This window comes from Mastacembelus armatus, chromosome 13, assembly GCF_900324485.2.
Source record: "Mastacembelus armatus chromosome 13, fMasArm1.2, whole genome shotgun sequence".
Lineage (NCBI taxonomy): Eukaryota > Metazoa > Chordata > Actinopteri > Synbranchiformes > Mastacembelidae > Mastacembelus > Mastacembelus armatus.
This window is the reverse complement of record NC_046645.1, coordinates 13,240,338-13,264,777: the sequence shown is the minus strand read 5'-3', so window position 1 is coordinate 13,264,777 and position 24,440 is coordinate 13,240,338. Positions and strand designations below refer to the sequence as shown.

The window sequence follows — 24,440 nt, the reverse complement described above, 5'->3', positions numbered from 1 at the left end:
CCTGATTTTATGCCAGTTGTCAGATGTTTGAAGCTAATATTAATTACAGGTACATCCTTCATTCTCTCTCAGGTAATTTGATTTTTATGTGCGAATAATTATTGCTTATCCTTTTGTAAATAATATTTAAGAGTATCCTTTTGGAAAGCTATAAGAAAAATTTATTTTCCAAGCCTCCATAATTAGCTGATTGTTTTTGTTATTTTAATGTTAAATACTATTTTTTAAGCCACATTTACTCACTTTGAAGTAACTCTTAACTGCAGAAGTATTCATTGAGGGTGGATTAGATTTGTGAGAGGAGATATTTAAATTAAAACCAACAGGTAGCACATAAAGATTAACAATAAATCACTTAAGTGTTAAATCAAGCGGCATGTATGACTATACTTATGCAGTGTCAATATAATCCTAATGCTCTCTATTTCATTTAGGGAAGCTCTTACAGTTAAAGTTTATGGAGCTGCAATAGTTTGGGCTTCTCAATTCTTCTTCATTGAAAGTTTTAAATGGGATGTAATTGAGAAGACCGCCTTTGCATTGAAACATAATTATAATATGCAAATGCTCCTTCTGTTTACAATGATCCGCCCGCCCTCCTTGATGACTGGGCTGTGGAGCCGCATCAACTGGTGGAGACAGAGTTGACTCTATTGAACCTAGCTGTCAATAATTATGCCTGCATCGTGACAAGAGTCACACAAGGGCAGCTACTGGTTCACTGTCTGCACCCTCTAATTGGCGTTACAGTTTCCTGACAGAGTCTTGTCCAGACAATATCATTACAATGCATCAGTTCTGTTTTTCTGATGGAAGGATGGAACCTGCCATTGTTCATATTCAACCACTGAATGTTTTTAATGACACATGAAACATGCTTCAACTAAGTTGTACTACTGTATACTTGTAACTGTAAACCAGAGCTGCAGCTAACATTTAGTTTTATTTTTACTAACATTGCTGATTACTTGCTGATGAACCAATAAATTGTTTGAAAACTGTGATAAAATAGTGAAAATTGTTTGTTCTGACTTCCCAGAACCTCATTTTGACATGTTCATATTGCTCATTTTATCCCAGAAATGTTCAGTTTACAACCACAGATAACTAAATACTCACATTTGAGCAGCCGGAACAAGTGGATATTTATTGCAACTGTCCTGGTTCAACTTAGAGCAGTGGAGCATGGTTCTCCCTTTCTCTGGCCCATCTTTGCCCATTTACCTTTTTACTGTCCACCTTCTTAATAAGGACAAAATGCAGAAAAACATTTTTTAAAAAAGCTTAAATGATTATATCAGTAAGAAGTTAATTTTCTGGTTAAAACTGGTTTATTAATTTTTGGTACTTATCAGATAAGGCTTAATAAGTAAGGCTTATCAGCTCTGTTATTTTTATTATAAAACCTACAAAAAAAAAACAAATGCAGGATACATGTAGGAACAGCTTAAAGTGTCTCCTCCTTTATATGAAGGTTAAGAGTAGTACTTTTCTAATGGGCTTTATGCAGTCCATTTGTCCCTTTTCATTAAACGCCAATTGTGTCCTCTTTGCACCATTTCTTTGTGATTGCCTTCTTAGTCAACACTAATAGAACTTTAACAAGATATTGTTCCTGGTGTTGTATATTTTGCTGTGTCAGATTACCAAAATACAGCTCTAGACATGTCTTAGGTAATTTATAGCCTAATATTACTTTCAGCTCTATCCATATATCATGCCTGTATTTTCACATTTTCTGACATTTCCAGAATTCATGAGGGTGGTTTGCATTTTTCACTTCACAAAGCTTCTAGCAGTTCTGAGTTAAAAATGAACTTTTTCTCTAAGTAGTCATGAAGAAGCTTACTATATTAAAAATTAACTCAATAATAGAGTATGTTGCAGAAGTCATCTTTGGATATTTGTATGTTGAGTTATGTTTCACATTTGTCTCTAATATGCAATGTGCAGCAGCAATCACTCTACTAATATTATTCTTGTATGTATTAGGGTAACCTAGGTAATCTTTCTCAAAATGTTCTCTAAAGATCTGGGTTCTTACAATCATATTTATGTCATATATATATTTCTTTAAATTGTTAAAGTGTTTAATTTTTACCCCTGTCAATTGTTGTGCGTATTGTTTCAACCTATGCTCAGGGGGCCCTGGTTTGAAGTGGTGATCATAAGCCATGAAGCTAAGAACTTCTACCTTCTACTCTAAATTATACTGTGCCTTTTAACAACTGTATACCAAATTTACAAAGTCAGCGTAGTGATTGAGTCTAGCATTCTTTTTTTCCATTTTCCTTGAACTTATCTCTATTTGCGATCATTCTCTGGGTACTATATCCCTCCATACAGTATTCAAAATCTTTCTATCTTGTGTCACACTGACCTGCTAAAGATTTGGGGTTGTGCAGCATTGTAATTTTCTCTAAGATGCCATGGGAAGTTGAAGGCTTATATATTTCATTCTCGGCTTCTTTGCCCTCTAAATGAGGCCAACCTTTTTTGTCCTACTGCTCAAACTGTAATTTAGGGATTGCTTCTGGCAGATATTGAAACGAACACAGAATCCACAGCAGCATATTCATTTTAATGATTTAAAATCTAGTGAATACTAACAATCTTTCAATATTTTTGTGGATTTCTCAGTTTAAAAATTTAAATATACTCAGTGCTTTATTTTTAAAAGTTACTTTTAGAAATGTAATTGTGTGTTTAATCTGTGATTATCTGTTTATTGGATAGGCTGTGCTGGGGAATAATTTATGGACATACTCTGTATTTTGATTACATTAAGTTTTAGTTATTAATAGTTGGTTGTTTTAAATACCAGAGCACATAGCCAGATTGTGTGTTCTTTGCCTCTCACCTTCAGCCACCTAATATCTTCATATTGCATTTTATAAGATTTATTTTTATGCTTGCTATTGGATCTTGAGATTGAGTTAACTTCCACAAAAGCTTTTTCTTTGTCTAGGCTATATGGTACTTTTCCCTCCTGTTGTACTTCCTCAGTTATGTGCTGTGTCCTGATGTTGCCTTGTGTTTGAAGTCCCTAAATAAAACCAGAATAGTCCTCAGTAAGTGGGCTAATTCTCGCATGAATTCTCAAATCTTTTTGGATAATATCAGTGTCTATCGCTTAAAGTTGTAATTTAGTCTTGATATTGGTCTGTAATCTTTAAATTATTCGCATTATTCATGTTTAGTGTTTTAATAACAGTGGACTTATCTTTTTGAAATATTTCATACCATTCAGGCAGAAAGCCATTTCCTGCAGCCTTACTGGATTTTAATTGATTAATACCATTGTCTGGTTCTTTTTCTGTGACATATGAGTTTGTAGGTGAGTTCAAGGAATCTAGTTTATTTTCTGTTTCATTTGCCAATATCTCATCTACTTTTTCTTTTTTAATTTGATCCCTGGGATTTGAACTTTTATATTGTTCTTTATTTTTCAGCTATTTTTCAGATCTATATTTTTTTTAAAATACGTGGTTAGATATTAACTTTCCACACATGATTGCTTAATGGAAGAGAATCTGGTTTCTCTTTTTTCATGTGTAGTTATTTCCCTTTTGATCTTCTCAATAATCCCTGAAACATTTAATAAAGCAACATCCATTGAGATTTTCTTTCTGTTTAGATTTAATGTTAGGTAAAGGGCATTATGATGCCCTATGTTGCATTCTTCTCCCCTGAACCTATCACCTGTATTATAAAAAAAAGAAAAAGTCAGTTCTTGTATATGCTAAACCTCTAAGGTATGATCCATTGCAATATTAAAGTCCCTTCCACATATAAGTATCCCTTTCATTTCCAGCCAGTAACTTCAAATAAATCTTTGAAAAATATTTACCACTGTCTGTGGGTGCATAGACAATAATGAGAATTACTATTTAGTTTTTTATTTTCTTCTTTCCAATGATATATCTGTCTTCTTAATCTTCTTTCTCTCCCTCTCTCTGTCTTCATTCTCTCTTGTCTTGGCAGCTCAAACTTTGCTGAATTTGAAATTAAAATAGCCCTGACCCCAACCCCTGACTTCCCCCCTCTAATGGAATGTAATTTTAAATCGCTTTTTAAAAATTTCATGATCTTGTTGAGAAAAGAATGTCTCTTGTAAATGTAGATTATCTGTATTTTTCTTCATTTAGCATTTTGATTTTTTTTTTGCTTTCCACAGGATTCAATCTATTCACATTTTAGGACACAATTTTAAGATAGTTCCGTTGAACCCTGTCCTTTCAAAATAGATTCCTTGCCCTCCTAACTCTTCTAACCCTGTGCACATTTGGCACCATGACACCAGAACCCAGAAATAAACTCAGGCTAACTGTCTGTTAGACCCAGGTCCTTGATGGAAGGAGAACAAATCCTCCGAAATAGGAATGTCCCCTCACTAGTGGTAAGACTCATCATTTATTAAACAGAGACTGGTTGACAGGTATATATTTATTTTTTTGTGAAACTTTAGGGTGTCTTTGTCTGTGGTTTATGAGATATTCAGAATTGATCAGTTTGTAAAACCCTTATGTCTTTCTGGTTGCTTATTTATAAAAGTATCCTGGAGAATTCATAAATGTCCTAATTAAATTTTCCAACAGCGTTGTGTTGGAGTTACACAGTGTGGGTGTAACTGAGCAGGTGAACAAGCAAACTGTTGAAATAAAAACTGACTGAAGTTTTCATGACTGCCTCTGAAGCTGCAAACACATATTGTTGTTCTTGCAGCTGCTCAACTGGTTGTTTTGTAAACTGGATGATACGGGTTAAGGATGCAACAGCAAGAATGTGTTACATCGTCAGAAATAGGACAAGCTGTTTGGTACAGCATCTTTCAGCTTTTATTTCATTCCTAGTTCACTGATTAGGCAATGACAGTAGCAGCACTTTCTCCATTTCCCTTTAAAATAAGCTCCAAATTACAAAGCAGTTTCAAGAAAATATCCTATCAATTTACTGCTAAATACCAGCAAATATTTACCAAATTATGAGCAACGTTACAGGAAATTAGATGGAAAATGCAGGAACCATAAAATATGTGGATGCAAAAGCATTAACGCTACCAATCTTTGCTGAAATAGCAGGCTATTAGAGGTGCAACTAACAATTATCTTCAATATTGATTAATCCATTGATAATTTTGTCAGTTAATGCTTTAGTCTATAAAATGTCAGAAAGCAGTGAAAAATGCCTGTTCGAATTTTCATGAGCCCAGATGATGTCTTAAATTATTTGCTTTGTCTAAAACCCACAAGTATTCTATTTATGTGCAGTGGTTTAGCTAATTCTCATTTGAGTAGCTGGAACCGAACTGTTTTGAATTATTTTATATACTGCCAGGTACGGTTTGGGTTTTCCCAAATTGGTGATGTATAGTATTTAAAACAATATATAAAAATATGGAGCTGCCCCGACTCTGACTGTAAATATGAACAGGATTATGAAGATTGCTACGTTTGCAAAATTGTGGATCCATCCCACACCTTAAAATCAGCAGGGATTCTTTTGACATGTGTTGGCTGAATTGGTGGTTTGAAAAGTATCTGCAGTCTAAAAAAAGTAAGCACTAATAAAATGGCATTTTACAGTCCAGGAAACTATGGGTGAAAAATATTTGTTGTTCTCCTAATTCCACAATTTATATTAATTTTGGACACTAATAAAAGTCCTCTATGGTTTTTTAAAGTCGTATCTTCATTCATTCATTCATTCATTCATTCATTCATTATTTAGACCAGCTTATTCCTACTCAGGGTCATGGGGTAAAGTTATAAGTTTAATTTAATTTTACCTCCTTAATACAATTTAAAATGCATATCATATTGGTCAAGGAAAATATTTAACTGTGAAGGGGCTCTCCCTGTGGACACTAATGACTGATGAGGTGTGCTGGAGCTGATGAGAAATTGAGTTGGAATTTTTAAAAAAAATGTTGTTTAAATGCTGGAGGGTGTGTGAGGTAAGATGCTTTTTCTGTGGTGGTGGCACTTATGGGGTAAAGAAGATAGGTAGTTGGGAAGGTATTTCAGCATCAGAAACCTCCTTCAGGTGAGGGAAAGGTGAAGTATTAATTTTATATTATTTAACATTGCTTGTGCAATGTCCTGCAGTTATTTCCTGTTAAGTTGTGCATTTTCTTTTAATTTATATTGTTTGCTTGGGTATGAGCTTATTTATTATATTTATATTATATTATATATATATGTGAAATTATGTATTATATTCGTTACAAGCTATACCAACTTTCAAAAACTAAGTGTTCAAGTAGTTAGTCTGAGTAGCACCTTGTGCTCCTCTGAATTTCCCCCCACAGGGGATGAATAAAGTATCTATCTATCTATCTATCTATCTATCTATCTATCTATCTATCTATCTATCTATCTATCTATCTATCTATCTATCTATCTATATCTATCTATCTATCTATCTATCTATCTCTATCTATCTATCTATCTATCTATCTATCTATCTATCTATCTATCTATCTATCTATCTATCTATCTATAATTGGACACAGAGACAAACTTAAACTCCAGTTCACCTTCTGATCTCTCATGTTGTCTGCATATCGATTTGGTGGCTGCCACTAATATTGAGCAATAAAACAGAAATAGAAATGTGTGGCAGTGCTGCCCTTTTCTTTTTAATTTACTTGGCCATTCAGACAACTCTTCACATCCCTCCTCACTTTCTTAGCACCCATTAAGATTGGAGCCGTGCTTTTTCGGCAGCTCAACATCATCCTAATGCAATTCAAAGACCTACATTCTACACCGCAGTTGCCGTGGCAACAAAGTTTTCCCCCTCCCTCAGATGCTGAAAGATCAATAGAGTATCCTCGACGGTGCGGCAGGAAATGCTCTGGCACAGATGGTCCTCTGAGAAACTATGAGCTTTGTGGCCTAGTTACCATCTGAATACTAACAAAATCAACCAAGGTCACTAATATATTGAGTTTTAGCCGACTTGGGCAATAATATTAGAAGCATAGATTTTAGCACTTTCACCCTGCTTAGCTCTTATATTGGACCTAACTGGAAGTGTGATCTTCACTGCTGTAGCTTGTTTTACACATGGTATCTGTCAGTCTGTAAAGGTCTTTAGAGCTTTGAACTCATGAAAGGCTTTACACAACATTTTTTCTACTTTTGGTACTTTCTCAGTGTTTAAAATGTTGAATGAATGAAGAGATTGATTGATTATTGAAACAGGTGGTAATTAATTTTCATTTGATGGAAGAGATTAATCAGTGCAGCTCTAGAAGGGATTCCATCCATCCATCCATTATCTAGCACTGATCCTTTCAGGGTCTGGGGTGGGGGGTTGTCACCAGTGTGTCACAGGCTGACACATAGAGACAGACACTCACACATTCACACCTACGGGCAATATGGAGTCACCAATTAATCTAACCCCAAACTGCGTGTCTTTGGACTGTGGGAGGAAGCTGGAGTAGCCTACCAGGAGAAAACCCATGCAAACTCCACACAGAAAGACGCCAGGGTCAAAAACAATTAGAACCAGGGTCCTTCGTGCTGTGATGTGACAGTACTAAGCACCGCACTGGCCTATAAAAAGAATTCATTATTTTAATTGGTCAATCCATCAACATTTTTTTATCAAGTCTCATTACAGTACTCATCACTTTATCATGATACACTGCTGGGAAGCACTACAAAAGTGATATAAATGTAGTTCATATCACTGCATTGTACTTTCATACTCTTCCTAGTATATTTATGCATAAGACATTGACAGGTCTTGAAAAATCTTGAATTGAACCTGGTGAACACTGCAAGAGCCTTGTTATAGTTTTAGCCTTGTTATAGTTTTAGCCTTCCTGGCATCCTCATGAAGAGCAATTCAGGAATTAATTCAGACAGGGTAGACACATTTTGCTGCCAGCAATAAAGGAATGTTGCTAAATGAACAAATTCTCTGTAGGGGGTTTGGAAATTTCTTCACACAGTGAAACACCCAGTGTGTGGTTTTTTTTTTTTTCTTCACAGGGAAATGGTTTAACCTCAGTATAAATGGCACACATGGAAATAACTATTCATGAATGTTATATTTTTATCTTGCTTGTGTGTTCTTTGTTGACTAAATTGCAGATGAGAATTTTTTTTTTCAATTTCACATCATTAGTGTGGTTCTATTTCTATATTTTTAATGGAGGTCACAACTAAGCCTTTGGACAGCAGTATTTGATATTTAAAAAGATCACTGCATTATCTGACAGTCAGACAGTAGACAGCAAGTAATGTCAATATGTCTTCCGATGGTTGTGTGAAAAATATGATCCAAAGCCGTCATTGTGAGGACATTTCAGCCAGAGCACTTTGAGTTTTAAGGTTATTATATTTGGATTTAGGCATAGTTACAGTGAGGATTGGTGTTAGACATTTAGTTGTGATAGTTAAAGTTAGGGTGAGGCAGTGACAACTCCACAGTGTCAGTGTCTTCACACCAGAGGAAGACAGGAAAGTGAAAAGGAGAAGCACCTGAGATTTTTATATCGCTGGCTGAGAAATACAACACAGCCTGATGTAAAATGACAGCAGTGCACTTACAACTTCTCAATTCTCTCTCTGCCTTAAACATTAACAACAACTCTCATGAGATCACATTCGATACGTCTAAGATGTGTGACAGTCTATGTGCAAAGCATAGGAACTGGTTTAGGTCTGCGGTATAGAGGAAGAGAGCTTGTCTTATACTTTACTTTTCTATAAGATTTGACATGTCATTTAATATATTCCATGAATTTGACCACATTTAAATGAGATTGAATCTAGGGCTATACTGTGTACTGTGCGCATTAGATGCTCTTGCTTTGTCCCCCACACAGTGGGGGATAAAATCAGTGGTGTGACATCAGCACCACCCAAACATGGTGGATGAAGAGGCTCTAAAATTAGTTGTGACAAATGGGATCACACATCAGAACAGACAAAAACAGAGACTAATTCTGTTTAAAATCCACAGACGGCTTTTTCTGAGCAATCAAAATACCTCTAAAAAAAAAAAAAAAAAAAAAAAAAAAAGAGAGACAATGTGGTTGAATGACATTTTAGACCTGCTGGATATTAAAACTGTGGGGTAGATGAGCTTGTGAGCTGCAGGAACGCTCTAAAAGAAAACTCAGTTGTCATCCTTTTATCTAATTAGCATTAACAGGGTCTCTCATCAACAGTGAAGCTAAAGGCATTAGCAATCAAGATGGATGCCAAAGACAGTAAAACCACTGGCAATATAGCATCAGCACACCACAGTTTGTGTTCAGCTGGGGTCTCTTATGGTTATTAAAGCCAAGGATCACTTTCTACTCCTGTCACCACAGGCACGGCGTCTCCAAGGCTGAAATCAATACCTCTAAATGGAAATCAGAGAAACAGTACATCCTCAAAACCCAAGAATCGTCTAGTAATGCCTCTATCAGATGAATTTGAAAACAAGCTATATTTATACTGTTTTCACCTTTACTCTTTGTTCCCGTGATTTACATTGACAGATTTCTGTCTAATTTTGCAGTACATCATAATGCATGGGAAGAGAAGAGAGCAGAAAAAGGTCATAAAAATCCTGAAGCGCTGCTGACAAGCAGCCTTTTTTACCTTTAATTCTCCACACAGATGTGGAATTCAGCTTAAGGAAAATACACAAGTCCTGTTATATGATGGAACTGTACATGACATGGTTACCTGATACAAGAAAACTGCCCTGTGATCATTCAAGAAATTACATGGTTCACTGGTGATGCTGCCTGGTGGCACAAAAAACATTCTATTACTTCCATTAAAAGGCTACAGAGACATGGGCTTCTAATAGCGTTGGTGCAGCCTTTCATCATCCTAGGTGCCATTATTTCAGAATAGTTCCATTTCATTTTGTGATTGATGGCTTGCTGGCGGCCTCAGCAATCTTGGTCAGACTCTGGATTTTTGCAGCATGCTCTCATAAATGCTATGATGCTATTTATTAATTTCAAAATCTCTATTTTGACTCAGTGTCTCTCCACTTTCCCTGTGTCTGTCTCATGCACAGGACCAGGAAACTGATCAACAATGGAGCGGCTGGTTCTGTGCATGCTGCTGTGTGCAGCTCTGGTGAAGGGATACAGCTGCCCCGGCCGTTGCATCTGCCAGCACCTCTCCCCCACTCTGACTCTGCTTTGTGCTAAGACTGGGCTGTTGTTCGTGCCCCCCACCATCGACCGCAAGACCGTTGAGCTGCGACTCACTGACAACTTCATCACCATTATCCGCCGGAAAGACTTTTTCAACATGACCAGTTTGGTCCACCTCACCTTGTCCCGTAACACCATCAGCCAGATCACCCCCCACGCCTTTGTGGGCCTGCGATCCCTGAGGGCTCTCCACATGGACGGAAACCGCCTCAGCGTTATAAAGAGCGACCACTTTAAAGGCCTAATAAACCTGCGGCACCTCATCCTTGGAAACAATCAGATCCACCAGGTGGCTCCCACCTCCTTTGATGAGTTTGTTTCCACTATAGAGGATTTAGATCTTTCCAGTAACAACCTGCGCAGCCTGCCTTGGGAAGCCATCGCCAGAATGACTAACATTAACACACTCACACTGGACCACAACCTGATTGACCACATTGGAGCGGGTACTTTTACACTGCTCACCAAGCTGGTCCGCCTGGACATGACCTCTAACAGGCTGCAGAAGCTGCCACCAGACAGCCTGTTCCAACACGCACAAGTCCTGTCTGACGCCAAGGGCTCGAGCTCCTCCACGCTGGCTGTGAGCTTCGGTGGAAACCCTCTTCACTGCAATTGTGAGCTGTTGTGGCTCCGCAGGCTGACAAGAGAGGATGATCTGGAGACTTGTGCCTCACCAGAGCACCTCATGGACAAATACTTCTGGTCCATCCAAGAGGAGGAGTTTATCTGTGAACCCCCACTGATCACCAAACATCTTGTCACTAAGCCCTATGTGATGGAGGGGCAGGGTGTGACACTTAAATGTAAAGCTGTGGGTGATCCAGATCCAGAGATTCACTGGCGGTCACCAGATGGCAAGCTGGTGCATAATAATTCCCGCACTATCCTGTATGATAATGGAACCCTTGATATTCTCATCACCACGCTGAAGGACAGCGGAGCATTTAATTGTGTGGCGTCCAATGCTGCAGGCATTGCCACAGCTGCTGTTGAGATCAACATGATCCCCTTACCCTTGTTTGTTAACAACACAGGTCACATGCGTGAGGACCCTGGCCTCTCAGACATCACAACCTCCTCCAAATCTGGCAATGACACTAAGGGCTATGACAAGCAAGACAGGAGGGTGATGGTCACTGAGCTAACCTCCTCCTCTGCTGTGATTCGTTGGCCATCTGAGCGCCATATCCCTGGCATCAGGATGTACCAGATTCAGTACAACAGCACAGCCGATGATACTTTGGTGTACAGGTAAGCCATGGTGGAGAGGGTGGATGAATGGAGGGAGAGAGAGGTGGTAGGAGGGGGGACGTGAGGAAAGGTGAGACATCTGGAGTTGCCATCTGCTGAATGATATAATAGTTCAAAGTGGCATATTGGTAAATAATTATGTATATCCAAAAATAAGCTGACCCCAGTAGTGCTGTCTGGGTCATAAAATATGGAACCATGTTTTTCCATGAAATAAAATGCACTTAAATGCATAAAATGTACACTACTCCTTTTACAGATTCAACAAATGATTTTCAATATTTGCGTAGCATGTATTAGCAGAAAGGATTGTGAAATCCAGCACTCTAAAGGGCTAAAGGGCCTTTTCAGCTTCATTAAAACATAACATGACAATAAACAATAATATGAGGGCGAACTATTTCACTGTGTGTAACTGTTTGTATCATTAGCAAGTGTCTGCATTAATTGGCTGCAACACGGTGTGATTAGATGGGGTTGTCTAATGATAGGCTTGGTTGCAGTGGTTGAAGAAGTATTCAGATCACTAAACTACTGTAACGCCTGCTTTCAAATTATAGAAGTAATGTTATCAAAATGTACTTCAAGTATCGAAAGTAAAAGTAATTGTTCCACAGAAAAATGTCCCTTGTGACTCATAGGTTATTAACTAATCATATCTACAGTGCAGTGGTTCTCAACCTAGGGACTGATTCCCTCTTAAAGGACATGATATACAGTAAATTGTGGTTTTGAGAACTTTAATGAACAAGGAAAGAAGAAAAACAAACTTTTTGGTACACACATTCGTTTTTGTTTTCTGCCTTTTTTGGACAAATATTGGACAGTTTAACCCCTTTGAGCCTCAGTTACTTAGATGAAATCATGTGAGAAGTTTAGAGAGAAAATATCTTTGCTTGAACTGATAAGTTATAGACATGTAAAATAACAAGGCATCCCAAATAAACATACTGCTGTCTTACAGGCTGGAAACCACTGGTTTACTCTTTAACAATGTGAAGTAGTAGGGAAGTAGTATAGTATTAGTATTAGTATTATTAGTAATGGTATTAGTAAAATTCAATTATAATAGTACTTACTTTTGCAGATTGGCACATTTCAGAGTTATATTATTGCATCACTGGATGCGTATCCTTGATGTATTCACAGGTAAGCAGCACTTCAGTGTTGTAGTTAATCAAGGTGGAGTAATTTGAACTATTTAACTGCTGAATACTCAATAACTGTTTATCTGTTTATTTATAAGGTGTTTTTGAGCTGAGAAGTAGCTTGAAACTATAGATATAAATTGGATATAGAAGTAGAAGTCAAAACTGTACTTAAGTGCAGCACTTGAATAAATGCACTTCATAGCTTTTTATCCCTACAGTGTCAGCATAGGCCAGTCGCTTATAGGAAGTTACAATATGATGTATAAGTTGCAACTGATGAGACAGAGAAATAATTAAGACTGTTCAAGGTTGTGCAAAAAAAGCTCACATTTTTTGAAATACTCAGCAAAGCTTACTATTTGCATAGCCTATTAAAAACACTGTTTTCAATACAAATTTGATGTATTTCTTATGCAATGAGTGGCACACAGAGTGAAACTAATATAGTGGGAAGAATTTCAGGATTTGTATATTCATGGAGTAAGTTAATACTAATGATTGACTTTCTTTTTCCGGTTTTGTCAGATATAATGAATCTCTGTCCTGCATAATTTTCTCATCCAGTTTAGGCATGGAACTGAGTGTTGTTTTGTCTTTAGGTGGTGCAGTATTATCTACAAATGATAACCATCAAAACCCCCCTTTAGGAAAAAGAACAAGCTTCTAATTATATTAACGCCAATATTGACCTGAAGACAATGCCTCTCTTCTTATTTAGAGTTGTGTAGTTTCACAGTTGCTGACAAAATGTGACGTTAGGCATTCACACATCAAAACTGTCTTCGCATCATGCGTCACTTATCCTGCAGCCAACGGCTGTTGTGGCATATTCTTTAGACAGTGAGAATCTTCTGCCTTGTTTCTCACAATGCAATTTACCTTTTGTTGTCATTTTAAATACAAACCCAATAGAACATCTTCACAATGGCTTTGTATATAACAACAGATTTTCTCATAAGTCAACTTTAATGAAATGTGGATCTTTTTATGTTTGTCATCCATAATAATGTAATATTTAATGCTAGAGCTGTGATGGTTCCGTTTTCTATTTGTTGTGCAAATAACTATATGTGGGTGTTTTTATTCCCATGATTAATCCTCTGCATCTTCACCGCTGCACAATTTTTTAATTTCTCCGCAGAATGATCCCATCTACCAGCAAGAACTTCCTAATCAATGATCTGGCTGCAGGGCGGGAGTATGACCTTTGTGTGCTGGCGGTTTATGATGACGGCATCACCTCATTAACAGCCACACGTGTGGTCGGCTGCGTACAGTTTCACACGGCCAATGAGGTCAGCCAGTGCCGCTTCATGCACAGCCAATTCCTGGGAGGCACTATGATCATCATTATCGGTGGTATAATTGTTGCTTCAGTGCTGGTGTTCATCATTATCCTGATGATCCGTTACAAGGCCTACAGCAGCCCAGACGACAGGAAGACCAAGGTCAGCTCCAGCATGCACTCCCAGACAAACGGCAGCCAGCAGCGGCTGCAGCGATCCACCTCGAAGCAGCCTTCTGATGAGGGTCTGCGTGAAGCCCAGGCACCCAAAGAGTGCATGGCACTTTTGATGAGGGTGGACAGTGAGAAGAAGGAGGATCCAGCAGCCACCACTGCCATCTTGGAGGTGGAGCTGCCTCCGCTGACTATAGACAAGATGAAGAGAAGAACCAGCCTGGACGCGCAGCGCTCCGGTCACCTGTCTGAGGACACACAGACAGACAGTAGCCTGACGGGCTCCACCATGTCCCTTTGTCTTATAGGCCCCAATGCTGGCACCAATGAGGCTCCCAGGCTCAAAGACAAGAAAAGTGCCCTGGCTAACATGGGATTGCTCCCTAATGAGTTGGCACGAACTAGGCACAGATTCTCTTTTGACGGTGGGGATTACTCCATATTTCAGAGTCATAGTTACCCACGCAGAGCGAGGACGAGGTGGCACAAGTCCACCAACCAGCTCAACATGGAGTCATCACCACTCGCTAACAGGAGAGTTACGTTCAGCAGCACTGAGTGGATGCTTGAGAGCACAGTCTGAGGAAAGCAGTGTAGCCGAAAAAAACGGCTCAGCCACACTCCAACATACAAATGTAAAAACACAAATATGTCTACATGCCATATAACACACAATTTTCCTGCACACAGCAAACGTTAAACACAAGCACATTTATTTACACATGCAAAACTTGCTGTGAGTTGCTGGAGAAGAACAGTTTCCCTTCATCCTGCCTCCCCATTATACTCCCAGAGGTTTGTTGGCCATGTCCTTTCTTTATGCAGCAGTGCCTTATTCTAAAAATGTACGAATGGAGGATGCTGCTCACTGTCATCATAAACTATCACTGATAGATGATCTGTCTGTCTGTCATTGCTTCCCACACTGACGATGGGAAGCATTTCTTTGGATTTTTACTTTTCTTCTTTTTCTGACATGCCAAGGGGGTGCGGAGATTGGATGTGACTGTTTAATTATTAAAAAAAGAAAAAAAAAAACATTATAGCTGTAACGTGAACAGCCAGGTATCCTGTTATGTCAATCATATTTTGGGTTCATTAAAAAAAAAAAACAAACAAAAAAAACTTTTGCACAGAAGACACGAGATACAAGGACAAGTATCACCACCAGTCTATACAATAATAATAATAATTAAAAGAAGAACAGAATTTTACACATGCTGATTTCTAACATTAGCATAGAGAGGATGGACCTTGGAAACCGGCCATGGATTCCTCTTTGACAGTCAGGTTGGACTGTATGATGTTAAATAGGTATTGTTCCAGATGTGACTGTATATTAATCAATACTGTATCTGGCTGGTCTAGATAAAAAGACAACAATCAAAAAAGACATATATAAGTATATTAAAACATTGGTGTATGTGTACTAACTATGTAAGTAAGTCATATGTCAAATGACTTTTTACAAAGCATTTGGGTGTTGGCTGCAAGTTTTTACATTAAAAACCTGTGTCATCACACCTCTCCTTATTTAGTATGTCAAAGTTTGAACCATTTATCCCCTTACAAAGGGTATTAAATTTTTTGTGTGGGTTAATTGTATCAGTGCCGTTTTCTTTTTGTGCCTCAGGAGCAGCCACGAACGTCCACTGCAGGGAGGGTCACACAAATCGAGATGATAAATAATTGATTCCTGGGAGCTATTTATAAGGCTTCAATGAAAGCTGCACGGTAACCACAAAGCAGAGTGAGCTGTGGGACGACAAGGGACATGATAACTGGCCGTCATGCTGCATTCAGATACAACCAGCTGTTGTCAATAAAGGTGTATGATCTGTTGCTTACCACTCGGGGGAGACAAAGCTCTGTAAGGGCCCTTTAAACTTGCGGGCTACAGTGTAGATGCATTAACAACTTATTAACAGAGGGTTTGTGTAGCATCCTTCATATGATGTTTACTTTTTAATAAGCAGTAATTAATTAATCAATTGAGTTGAAATTTCACATAGAAAAGATCCTTTTATAAGGTGTCTTAATAACACAGTGTAACACAGCAGAAATTATATTTACTGTACACATAAACAAATCCTCGCAGTATGTTATAAAAAATGTTTAACTGTACAGTTGGATCATTTTACAGTTATAACACTTAAGTTGTGCATAATTACAACTGTGTTATATTGTAAACCATTCATTGGCTGTCAAAGATGCTTTTGCTTTGTTGCTAAATCTGTTCATAAAGGCTTAAAACTTTGCTCACATCTGCTTATAACTACATTATAATGATTAATTTAGGTAATATACTGCATATAAATGGAGTGAAATAAAGAATTACAGACAAAGGGATGACAGTGGGGAAAGATATGATCAGGGTGGATGGGATATTTGTTTGCAGCTACAGAAACAACCCTCTCCTTCTGATTACAGCTACTTAGCACAGGCTCAGATTAAACCGAGCTGTTGAGACTACAGAGATAAAACATGCAGCAGCGAGATAAGTCATTTCTGTCTTTTTGAATCTCCTTCTTACATCCTCAATGATGGAGGACTGAGTCCAAGAAAGGGGTTATCCGTTCTTCAATCCGCCCTGCACACACACCCCCACCCCTTCTCATCAGTGTTCATCCAAAAATCTTCACATTTCACACAGCCTGAAACATTGCTTTTCTAGTTAGAGGAAGACTTAACATTACAGAATAAATGCTCAGCTGTACATTTGTGGTGCATGCATTTTTCAGCTGCTGTCAATCTTATTAACTACCAATGCTTCCCAGTCTGGAAATGTACTGCTGACCTTTTTTTTTTTTTTTTTTTTTTTTTTTTTTACAGCAGAAGACAAATTTCTGCCTGCTCCTATCTGTAATCATTACTCAACACGAAACCTGCTTATGTAGGAGGAAGCTGAGCATTCACCCAGTCTAGAAAATTGGGCCTGGACAGCTAGCAATTGCAGGGGATAGAGCAAAGTCTGTTATATCTCATCAGTGGTTTTGAGTGACTGCAGAAAATGTGCCTTGACTTATGTGTGGTTTTCTTGTTCCACTAAAGATCCTGTTGGATAGTCTCAATACACTTTCTCATTCATTCCAGTGGGACAACGTTTCCAAACCTTTGCCTAGTAGTGTATGTGTTTAAAAAAGGTTGGCTAATTTTACAATATATAAATGAGAAAATGACACCTGCACGCTGGCTGATCCTAATTACAGCTTTGTGTTGCCAGTTTTCCAGCAGCCTCAAACTACACCCAAAAACTTAAAATAACCTGGTTACTAGCAAAAACCTGCTCCCTATTTTGCTAAATGACTTTGAAAATACAGTAGCCTATGTACAGTAGAGTAAGTTATTACATATATACATATAATTATTTCATAACATCAAAGATGTACAGCAGGAAAATTATATTTTTTCATAATAAACATTAATGAGTCTGGGTCCCTGTTAGCGGTTTTTGTGAGGCTTTACCTGTTTGTGGTGCTTTGAGCTAAATGCTAGGGTCAGTGTGCTACAAATGTGCTCACTAATGCAAAATTTACTATGTTATTTTTTCATGTTACCATACTGTCATCATTGCTAAATACAAAGTCAGGTAATCACCAGGGCCAGTGCGGTTCAACCTCTAGAAACCATGAATGTCTATACTAAATGTTGTGCAGGTCCATCCAGTAATTGTTGTGATATTTCAGTGTAGATCAAGTGGAGGAAAACCGAAAATTGAGGAAAACAAAACTATTGTTTCTATCACCATTTGAGGAGATATGCAGCGATAGACATTAGAAAAGTTACATTCTGTATTGAGAAATAGCTAGTTTGAGGTGCTCGTATATTTTTCATTATTGATGATGTAGCAAGAACAAACATTTATTATTTTCCTAATTTTGTGACTTAATTTATGAATAGGTTTTCTTAAGTTTTATGCAGCTATACAGTAAACTCAATTTTGGATTTTGCCCTCTTTCCAAATGTTTATTAACCTTGACAATGCGTTGGTAAAACCTCCGTCAGCGCTGATTTGACCAGCCCAATTTTGTTTGCTTTTTTTTTTTTCCCCACTTCCAAGATCTGGGCAGTTGCAGCCAAGCTCAGCACAGCCCACTCTCTGCTGCTTAGAGGAAACACTTAGCCTATTGACACAGACTCAGTGCTGTGCTTCAGGCTTTTCCAGTACACACACACACTCTTTCAAAATGGTTTACTAACACTTCCTTGAGCATCATATTATCTAAAAATACCCAGATGGCACACACCTACTACTTGTTACCAGATTTATTTACAGTTTTAATGTTTTAAAAATGTGAAGTACAAATACAGGGTGACAAGTGTGACTGGAAATGACCAGCAGCACAGAAGATGATGGTGTTCAATGTGGTTTGAACAGTACTGTTTATGGGAGTTTGCATGTCATATCAGGGCTGTTCTTGGTGTTATTGAATCTTTTTAAATTCACCCAATTCATAAGGCTTTACAGGAGACAGCAATCTGGTGTAGAGCTGAACTACTCCGTGCTCTTTGATTAGAATGGCAGTGAAAGAGCACATCCACAAAAGACTAAATGTATTCACTTTGATCATAGATAGTAGCGTATTGAGGTATATCTCCTGCATCATAAAAAGCCTACATGTTCAAATTGGGACAAGACTGCATCAACATGTTTGAGTGATAAGAGCCTATGGAGAGGAAACAGCCCTGTTTAGTTTTTTTTTTTTTTTTTTTTAACAGTCTTTCTGACAAAAGAAAACATACACAACACCTGAAATCAGAAAAGTAACTGTTCTTATGACAGAATACTGAAGTATGAATTATTAACTCTGGGTTACACTGCTGTTATGTTGTTGAATTTGGTTCGTAACGCATGTGAATGTTACTGAAAAGGACCATTGGAAACTGTGGCTCCTAGAGTATGTTCAGATCTGTGACGTGTTTAATAAGACAGTACAGAAACAAATCCATTGTTGGGTTTGGCCTTTCCATCAGCATTAAGAAAAATATAAAATCAGACTTAAAAAAATGTGTATTCTGTCATTTTTATATAACAATTAAAAAAATACAGCAAAATAGATGTTTATTTTTCCCTCTTTGATCACATGCAGCGTACAAATATTAAAATTTACAAAACTAAAAAACATGAGAAAAGCAAAGTGAATAATTAATTTGATTCTCTCTCTTTTTTTTTTAAATCGTCTTAATTAAAATTAAAAAATTGTCATTTCAGAACAGAGTGTCTCTACGTGGGGCAGACAGCCTGAGGCTGGAGTCCGTGATCAATCAGTGCTGCCTGCAGAATTCTTCATGAGGCAGGTGGCGGATGCCCCACCATCCCTCCTCATGCTGCCTGTGCTTCAAGCACTGCAGAGGTGTTGAGATACTGCTACATCGAACGCCCATGAAGAGGGCCAACAGTACAGGTTTGTTGGTGTCTAACAAAGCACAGCATTGCAGAGAAAAGCCCTCTGTGCAGTTAAGGCAAACAAAGCAATCTGCGGTAGTTATCCATGGTCGTTACCTGAGCTGAAGGTTTGTCTAGTCTGTGCATGTCAGTCTGCAGAACTATCGTCTGAACTCTCCTCACCTGCGGCCTTCCACTTTCGCCTCTTCTTTTTTGAGTCTGGCTCTGAGTCTGTGTGGCAGTTCGGCTTTCGCTTTTTCTGGCTGTGAGCCCGTCTCTCCTTTTCTACTTCATCATCACTGTCCTCTGAGCTGCTGTCCTCATCTCTCCCTTTGATTTTGGCAGCTTTCTTGTTTTTATGTCGACTTTTAGTCCTTTTCCTTCTCTGCTTGTCCTTGGTAGCGCTGCTGTCATCACTGCTGTCATCACCACTCAAACACTGAGCTTTCTTTCGTCTTTCCCCCTCGTCTTTCTTTTTCTTCTTTTTCTTTTTCTTCTTTCGGGTGGATTTTTTTGAGCGTTTTGATAAGCTTGCCTTCATGTCAGACTTGGACCTTTTCACTTTATGCCGTCCAGTTTTCTCTGTGGCACTGTTTTTTTCACTGAAAAATAAATAAATAAATACGGGCTTGACACAACAGTAGAATTTCAGGTATGAAATATTGCTCTTAAAGGAGGAATCCATGTATTTTACATAGCAAGATGTAGTACTACTTATGACAAGTTTACTTGTCATGTCTGCTGGGGTTCTGGAAAACCAAACCCCATGACATCATCAGGGTTATCTCAGCTCTGGCTTGCAGAGCTCAGTGTATTAACAGGAAAATTATGATTGCATAGTTTCAAATATGCTGTGTACCTCATAGGTCATATGGGATGAGTATTACTGACAGCAAAGATTTCCCATATTAAATAACCACAGTATAAGAAATTGTGTTATGGGAAGTGTGGTAGATTTATTTGGGAGCTTGACACTAACTAAAAGTTAGGCTCTCTTGGCTCCTGCAGCATCATTTTAGATAATTCCTCCTTTCAAAATCATTCTTTTAACATGATTCTCAGCTTTATGGCATTATACAGGGTTTCTGCTGGTTTCAGCAAGATAAATTTAAGATGTTTTAGAACACCATCTAAGCTAAGTATTCAAGACATACGAAAAAAAAAAAAGTAAGAATTCAGATTTTTTTTTAAGTTGCAGTGTGTAAAATCCCTCGCACTGCAGTTTTTAATGTCGATGTAGATTCAAATGTATGTACGGAAGTCACTTACTGGTGCTGCAGAAGTTGGTGCAGACCGGCTCACGCTGGGGCATTGGTGATGCCCCTGATGTCAAAACAGAACAATGTTGTTTGACTGAGATGTTTGCTGGAAGCTTTTAACAGCAGTTTTGGGTTTTTCTGATTTCTTGTGTGAAAGGCATGGCTTTATACTTCTAACTTCTTCTTTTATATACTCCCTATTTCAGCACTTTCTTGCACATGGTGCAGTGTGCTTTGTTTTTAAAAGGCTTCACCTGAGCACTGAATGATCTGTTTCCAGAAAGGTCTGATAAAACTTGCACTTCCTCATATTAGGTCAATAAAAATAACAGAAACAACCACACATCAGAAACACACTACGTTATCTAACACACTAGGCCTTAAGTGAGTGTTGGCTGCAAAGTTTTTAAATGTCACAAGTTCCAGGTTGGTTTGGTTATGTAGTTTTCTTACATTATAATAAATAGGAACTGATCAGAGGAAGAACTATAACAAGGAACCAGTGTACCACAGGTGGTACTACTTTGTCACCTAAATATTTTCCCAAAATAAGATCAGCTTCATTTTAAACTAAAACACTTGGCCAAGTACAGCTGTAATTCTACACCATTATGCTTACAGCTCTAATTCGCCCCTTTAAAATCTGAGCTGTGTATGTAGCTCAGTTATAATCTCTTATTGATATGGTGCAGTCCTGCATTTTTGCTTACCTGTCACTTTCAAACTCCTCAGGATAAAGCTCCTTAAAGCCACTATGCCCCCACCTGTGATTTGAAAACATACAATGAAAGTGTAAATTTTCTAGTCTTGTCTAACTCACCAGTCAGTGTTGATTGTATAGTGTAGATACATGTGTGATGTCCCTGATAAAGAAATAAAACAAATGAGCAGATCACTTTGCCATTCAGAAATTAGCCACTAACATTTTCCTAGGAAAAAAAAAAAATGTTGTACCTGTCAGGATCATTTGCCTCAAATTCATATAGTTTGCGAGACCAGTATCGAGTCTCCCTGTCGTCATGTTCTGAGACTCGCTCTTTGCTTCGACTCAGGTCTCTAGATTGATCTGGGAGTCGATCACAGTGCATATGCCCCCTGGAATATGACCATTATCACAAAATCAACATCCCAACATACAGACGTACACTACTACATGATGACACTAAAACACTAAATGAGCTCTGGTAACTGGGGCATTCACTGTTCCTACCTGACACACACTGTATCTGATAAATGCTTGTCGTGGGACATTTGGATCTCCCAGTCTCGCATTTTCCACATCTCCATCTCCTCCTGGATCTGCAGTGGGTCAACAAGAGTAAGTACACACTGGCTGTCAAAGACATATTTTAAATCTTTTATTTGTACTCACTAAAAGCATTGAAGTATGGAGTTCTTAAATATTGACATAGTTCATACACGGTTCACATAGTTCATACACAGTTCATGCACAGGTCACATACACAGTACCTGATGTTTGTAGCCAGGACTTGAAAGTGGATTACTGGGGGAAAAAACGCCTAGTCCATATACAGGATAACAGCCCCATTAATAATTGATCAGAGGGAAATTAGCCTGTGCACAGTTATGTTACAGCTATTATGCCTTCTTCTCATGTGCAAAGCAGAGCTGAATCAACGAGCAGAAAACCAGAAAACCATCATGTTTGAAGTCGTTTTTAAGCATGAATGCCAAACATTACTTAGTGCCATCTTCTTAAACTTAACAATTTGCTGAATTTCTATATCATGTATGATAACAAACCAAGTAACCGCATAAGGCAAACTGAAAGTGACTGTGATGGGCTTAACACAAGAATCCTAACCAGCTCTTATTCCCTCGGGTTAGCCTTGCATTAGCTGTAACCAGCTGCACCTACAGTAACGCAGCTCTAACGCACCTTGTTGTGGGCATCTGTGTGACGGATCACATTCTTCAACAAGATCTTCCCTGTCGGCTGCTTTGTCATGATGGCTCCTGACACACGTAGGACATAACCAGACAGCCAGCGTCAGATTAAGGCGATAAGGTGAGAAACAACACGATCTTCTAAACACATGAGCACTCACCTGTTAGCGACTTAGCCTCCTAGCTACCACTGCTGGTTAATTCCAACACCACATGGAAATGATTTGTTTAAAATCTAACCTGCTGCTTTCTACTTATCCAAACAGCATATACCGCTACAACCGCACCGCTACACATTCTCCCCGTTTCCTTTCTCGTAAAAGTGTACAGTGTGCCTTTCTAAACAACAACATTAATAACACAGCTAATACCCGGTACGTCTGACTTCCGGAAACGTCATGTCGTCGCACTAACTACGTCACTGAACGTCGGGAAGCGCCTTGATTGGTCCAGCGGTCCGTCAATCATCGTACGGGAGCCCGGGAACAGCTTATGGTTTTTCAAAAATGCGATTTTTAAATTATGAAATTAGTATTACTAAGAGAAATACGTCCTCAGTACATCCACATAGGAGGTATTGTTTCTCTGTCTGTACTAAAAAGTATAACTACAATGAAACAACTGCGTTTTTCACCAGTCGATTCAAATAAACACAATATAAATGACTGCCTTTTGTATTTTAATACATTTGCAGTATTTTATGATGACTCAAATAAGTCACAATAAATGAAACATAGTGTAGAGCTAATGGTCCCACTACGAGGCAATTTTAACCATAGCTGAATACAAAACTGATGAGGACTGGGATGTGTATGTAATCAGTAGTTTTTTAGTTAGTCATAAAAATGATAAGCTAAAGGCTCAGTACTGTGGATTTGCCTCTTCCTGCAGGCAGGCACAAATTAAGCCATCCTGCAGGGTGGATTACTTTTTCTCTAGCTATTTAACACTGAGGCTTCACTATAATGGTACACCAGCGTCTAAAATATCCCCAAAACAGGAAAATCAACAGGAGATGATTTTTCCTAGCCTTCAATACACAACGAGGCATAAAAAAATTCAGAACACTTTTCAACAAAACTATAGCCATCGATATGTCCAATTACATTTTGCACCTTTTTGCAGCATTATGACAGTGAAGACAGCCTGACTGAGAATAGGAGTTCTGATGTTATGCTTGCTGTCAGGGGCCTAGCTGTTGCAGGTCAGGACTTAAAACTACAACGTCGCTTTTTTTTTGTGAATGAGATTCAACATTACAAGTTAAATGTAAATCAACAGTATAAATCTATACAATTAACTCTCTGCACTTTCCATGATATATTGTATATATACTGTACATACTTAGGATTACATTATTCATATCCATTTGCTCATATGTTACTTTACTTCACTTTTTTACAATTTTGTTATGTTGCAGTCTGATACTACAGTTGTTTAAAATCTTCACTCAGTACCACATAATGACAAAGTGAAAACAGAATTTTTAGGAATGTCTGTAAATTTATTAAAAAGGAAAAACTGAAATATCACTTTTTTATATTCACGTTTTTTTTCAGACCCTCTGCAACAACATGTGAAAATGAGAAATTAGCTCAGTGGCCTCTTATTTCACTTGAACTTTGCTGAGATGTTTCTACACCTCGATTGGAGCACACCTGTGGTAAATTAAATTGACTAGACCTGATTCGGAAAGGCACACACCTCTCTATGGAAGGTCTCACAGCTGGCAATGCATATCGGAGCAAAAACCAAGCCATGAGGTCAAAGGAACTGCCAGCAGAGCTCAGAGACAATATTGTTGATATGCATAGAGCTGGGGCAGGCTACAAAAAAAAAA

The 24,440-nt window shown here is 38.2% G+C and overlaps 2 protein-coding genes across 3 annotated transcripts in view; one reads left to right on the top strand and one right to left on the bottom strand.

Annotated features, from left to right (window-relative positions):
* lrfn1 (leucine rich repeat and fibronectin type III domain containing 1) overlaps nucleotides 1–14,630 on the top strand; it is a 100,414-nt gene extending 85,784 nt beyond the window's left edge. Inside the window, exons 4-5 of the mRNA XM_026299204.1 lie at nucleotides 10,042–11,437; nucleotides 13,730–14,630. Of these exons, the coding sequence (XP_026154989.1) occupies nucleotides 10,062–11,437; nucleotides 13,730–14,630 (2,277 nt within the window). The 5' untranslated portion in view covers nucleotides 10,042–10,061. The remainder of the gene's footprint in view (nucleotides 1–10,041; nucleotides 11,438–13,729) is intronic.
* Nucleotides 14,631–18,341: 3,711 nt separating this feature from the next.
* nkapd1 (NKAP domain containing 1) lies at nucleotides 18,342–22,995 on the bottom strand. Of its 2 annotated transcripts, XM_026299205.1 has the most exons (6): nucleotides 22,762–22,995; nucleotides 22,593–22,669; nucleotides 21,903–21,991; nucleotides 21,647–21,787; nucleotides 21,403–21,456; nucleotides 18,342–20,035 (listed from the first exon to the last, which is right to left on the bottom strand). In XM_026299205.1, the coding sequence occupies exons 2-6, from the start codon at nucleotides 22,659–22,661 to the stop codon at nucleotides 19,582–19,584; spliced, it is 807 nt and encodes a 268-aa protein (XP_026154990.1). In that variant the 5' UTR covers nucleotides 22,662–22,669; nucleotides 22,762–22,995; the 3' UTR covers nucleotides 18,342–19,581. The 2 variants fall into 2 exon arrangements, with proteins under 2 accessions (XP_026154990.1, XP_026154991.1); XM_026299206.1 differs by lacking the exons at nucleotides 22,593–22,669; nucleotides 22,762–22,995 and adding an exon at nucleotides 22,163–22,567.
* Between the last annotated feature and the right edge of the window lie 1,445 nt (nucleotides 22,996–24,440).

What these genes read in the sequence shown, in the direction of transcription:
- nkapd1 (XM_026299205.1), bottom strand. Translation starts at nt 22,661, where the DNA reads ATGACAAAGCAGCCGACAGGGAAGATCTTGTTGAAGAATGTGATCCGT. An exon ending in ACACAGATGCCCACAACAAG is followed by an intron (nt 21,992 to 22,592) that starts GTGCGTTAGAGC and finishes GACCCACTGCAG; the next exon opens with ATCCAGGAGGAGATGGAGAT. An exon ending in GAGGAGTTTGAAAGTGACAG is followed by an intron (nt 20,036 to 21,402) that starts GTAAGCAAAAAT and finishes TTTATTTTTCAG; the next exon opens with TGAAAAAAACAGTGCCACAG.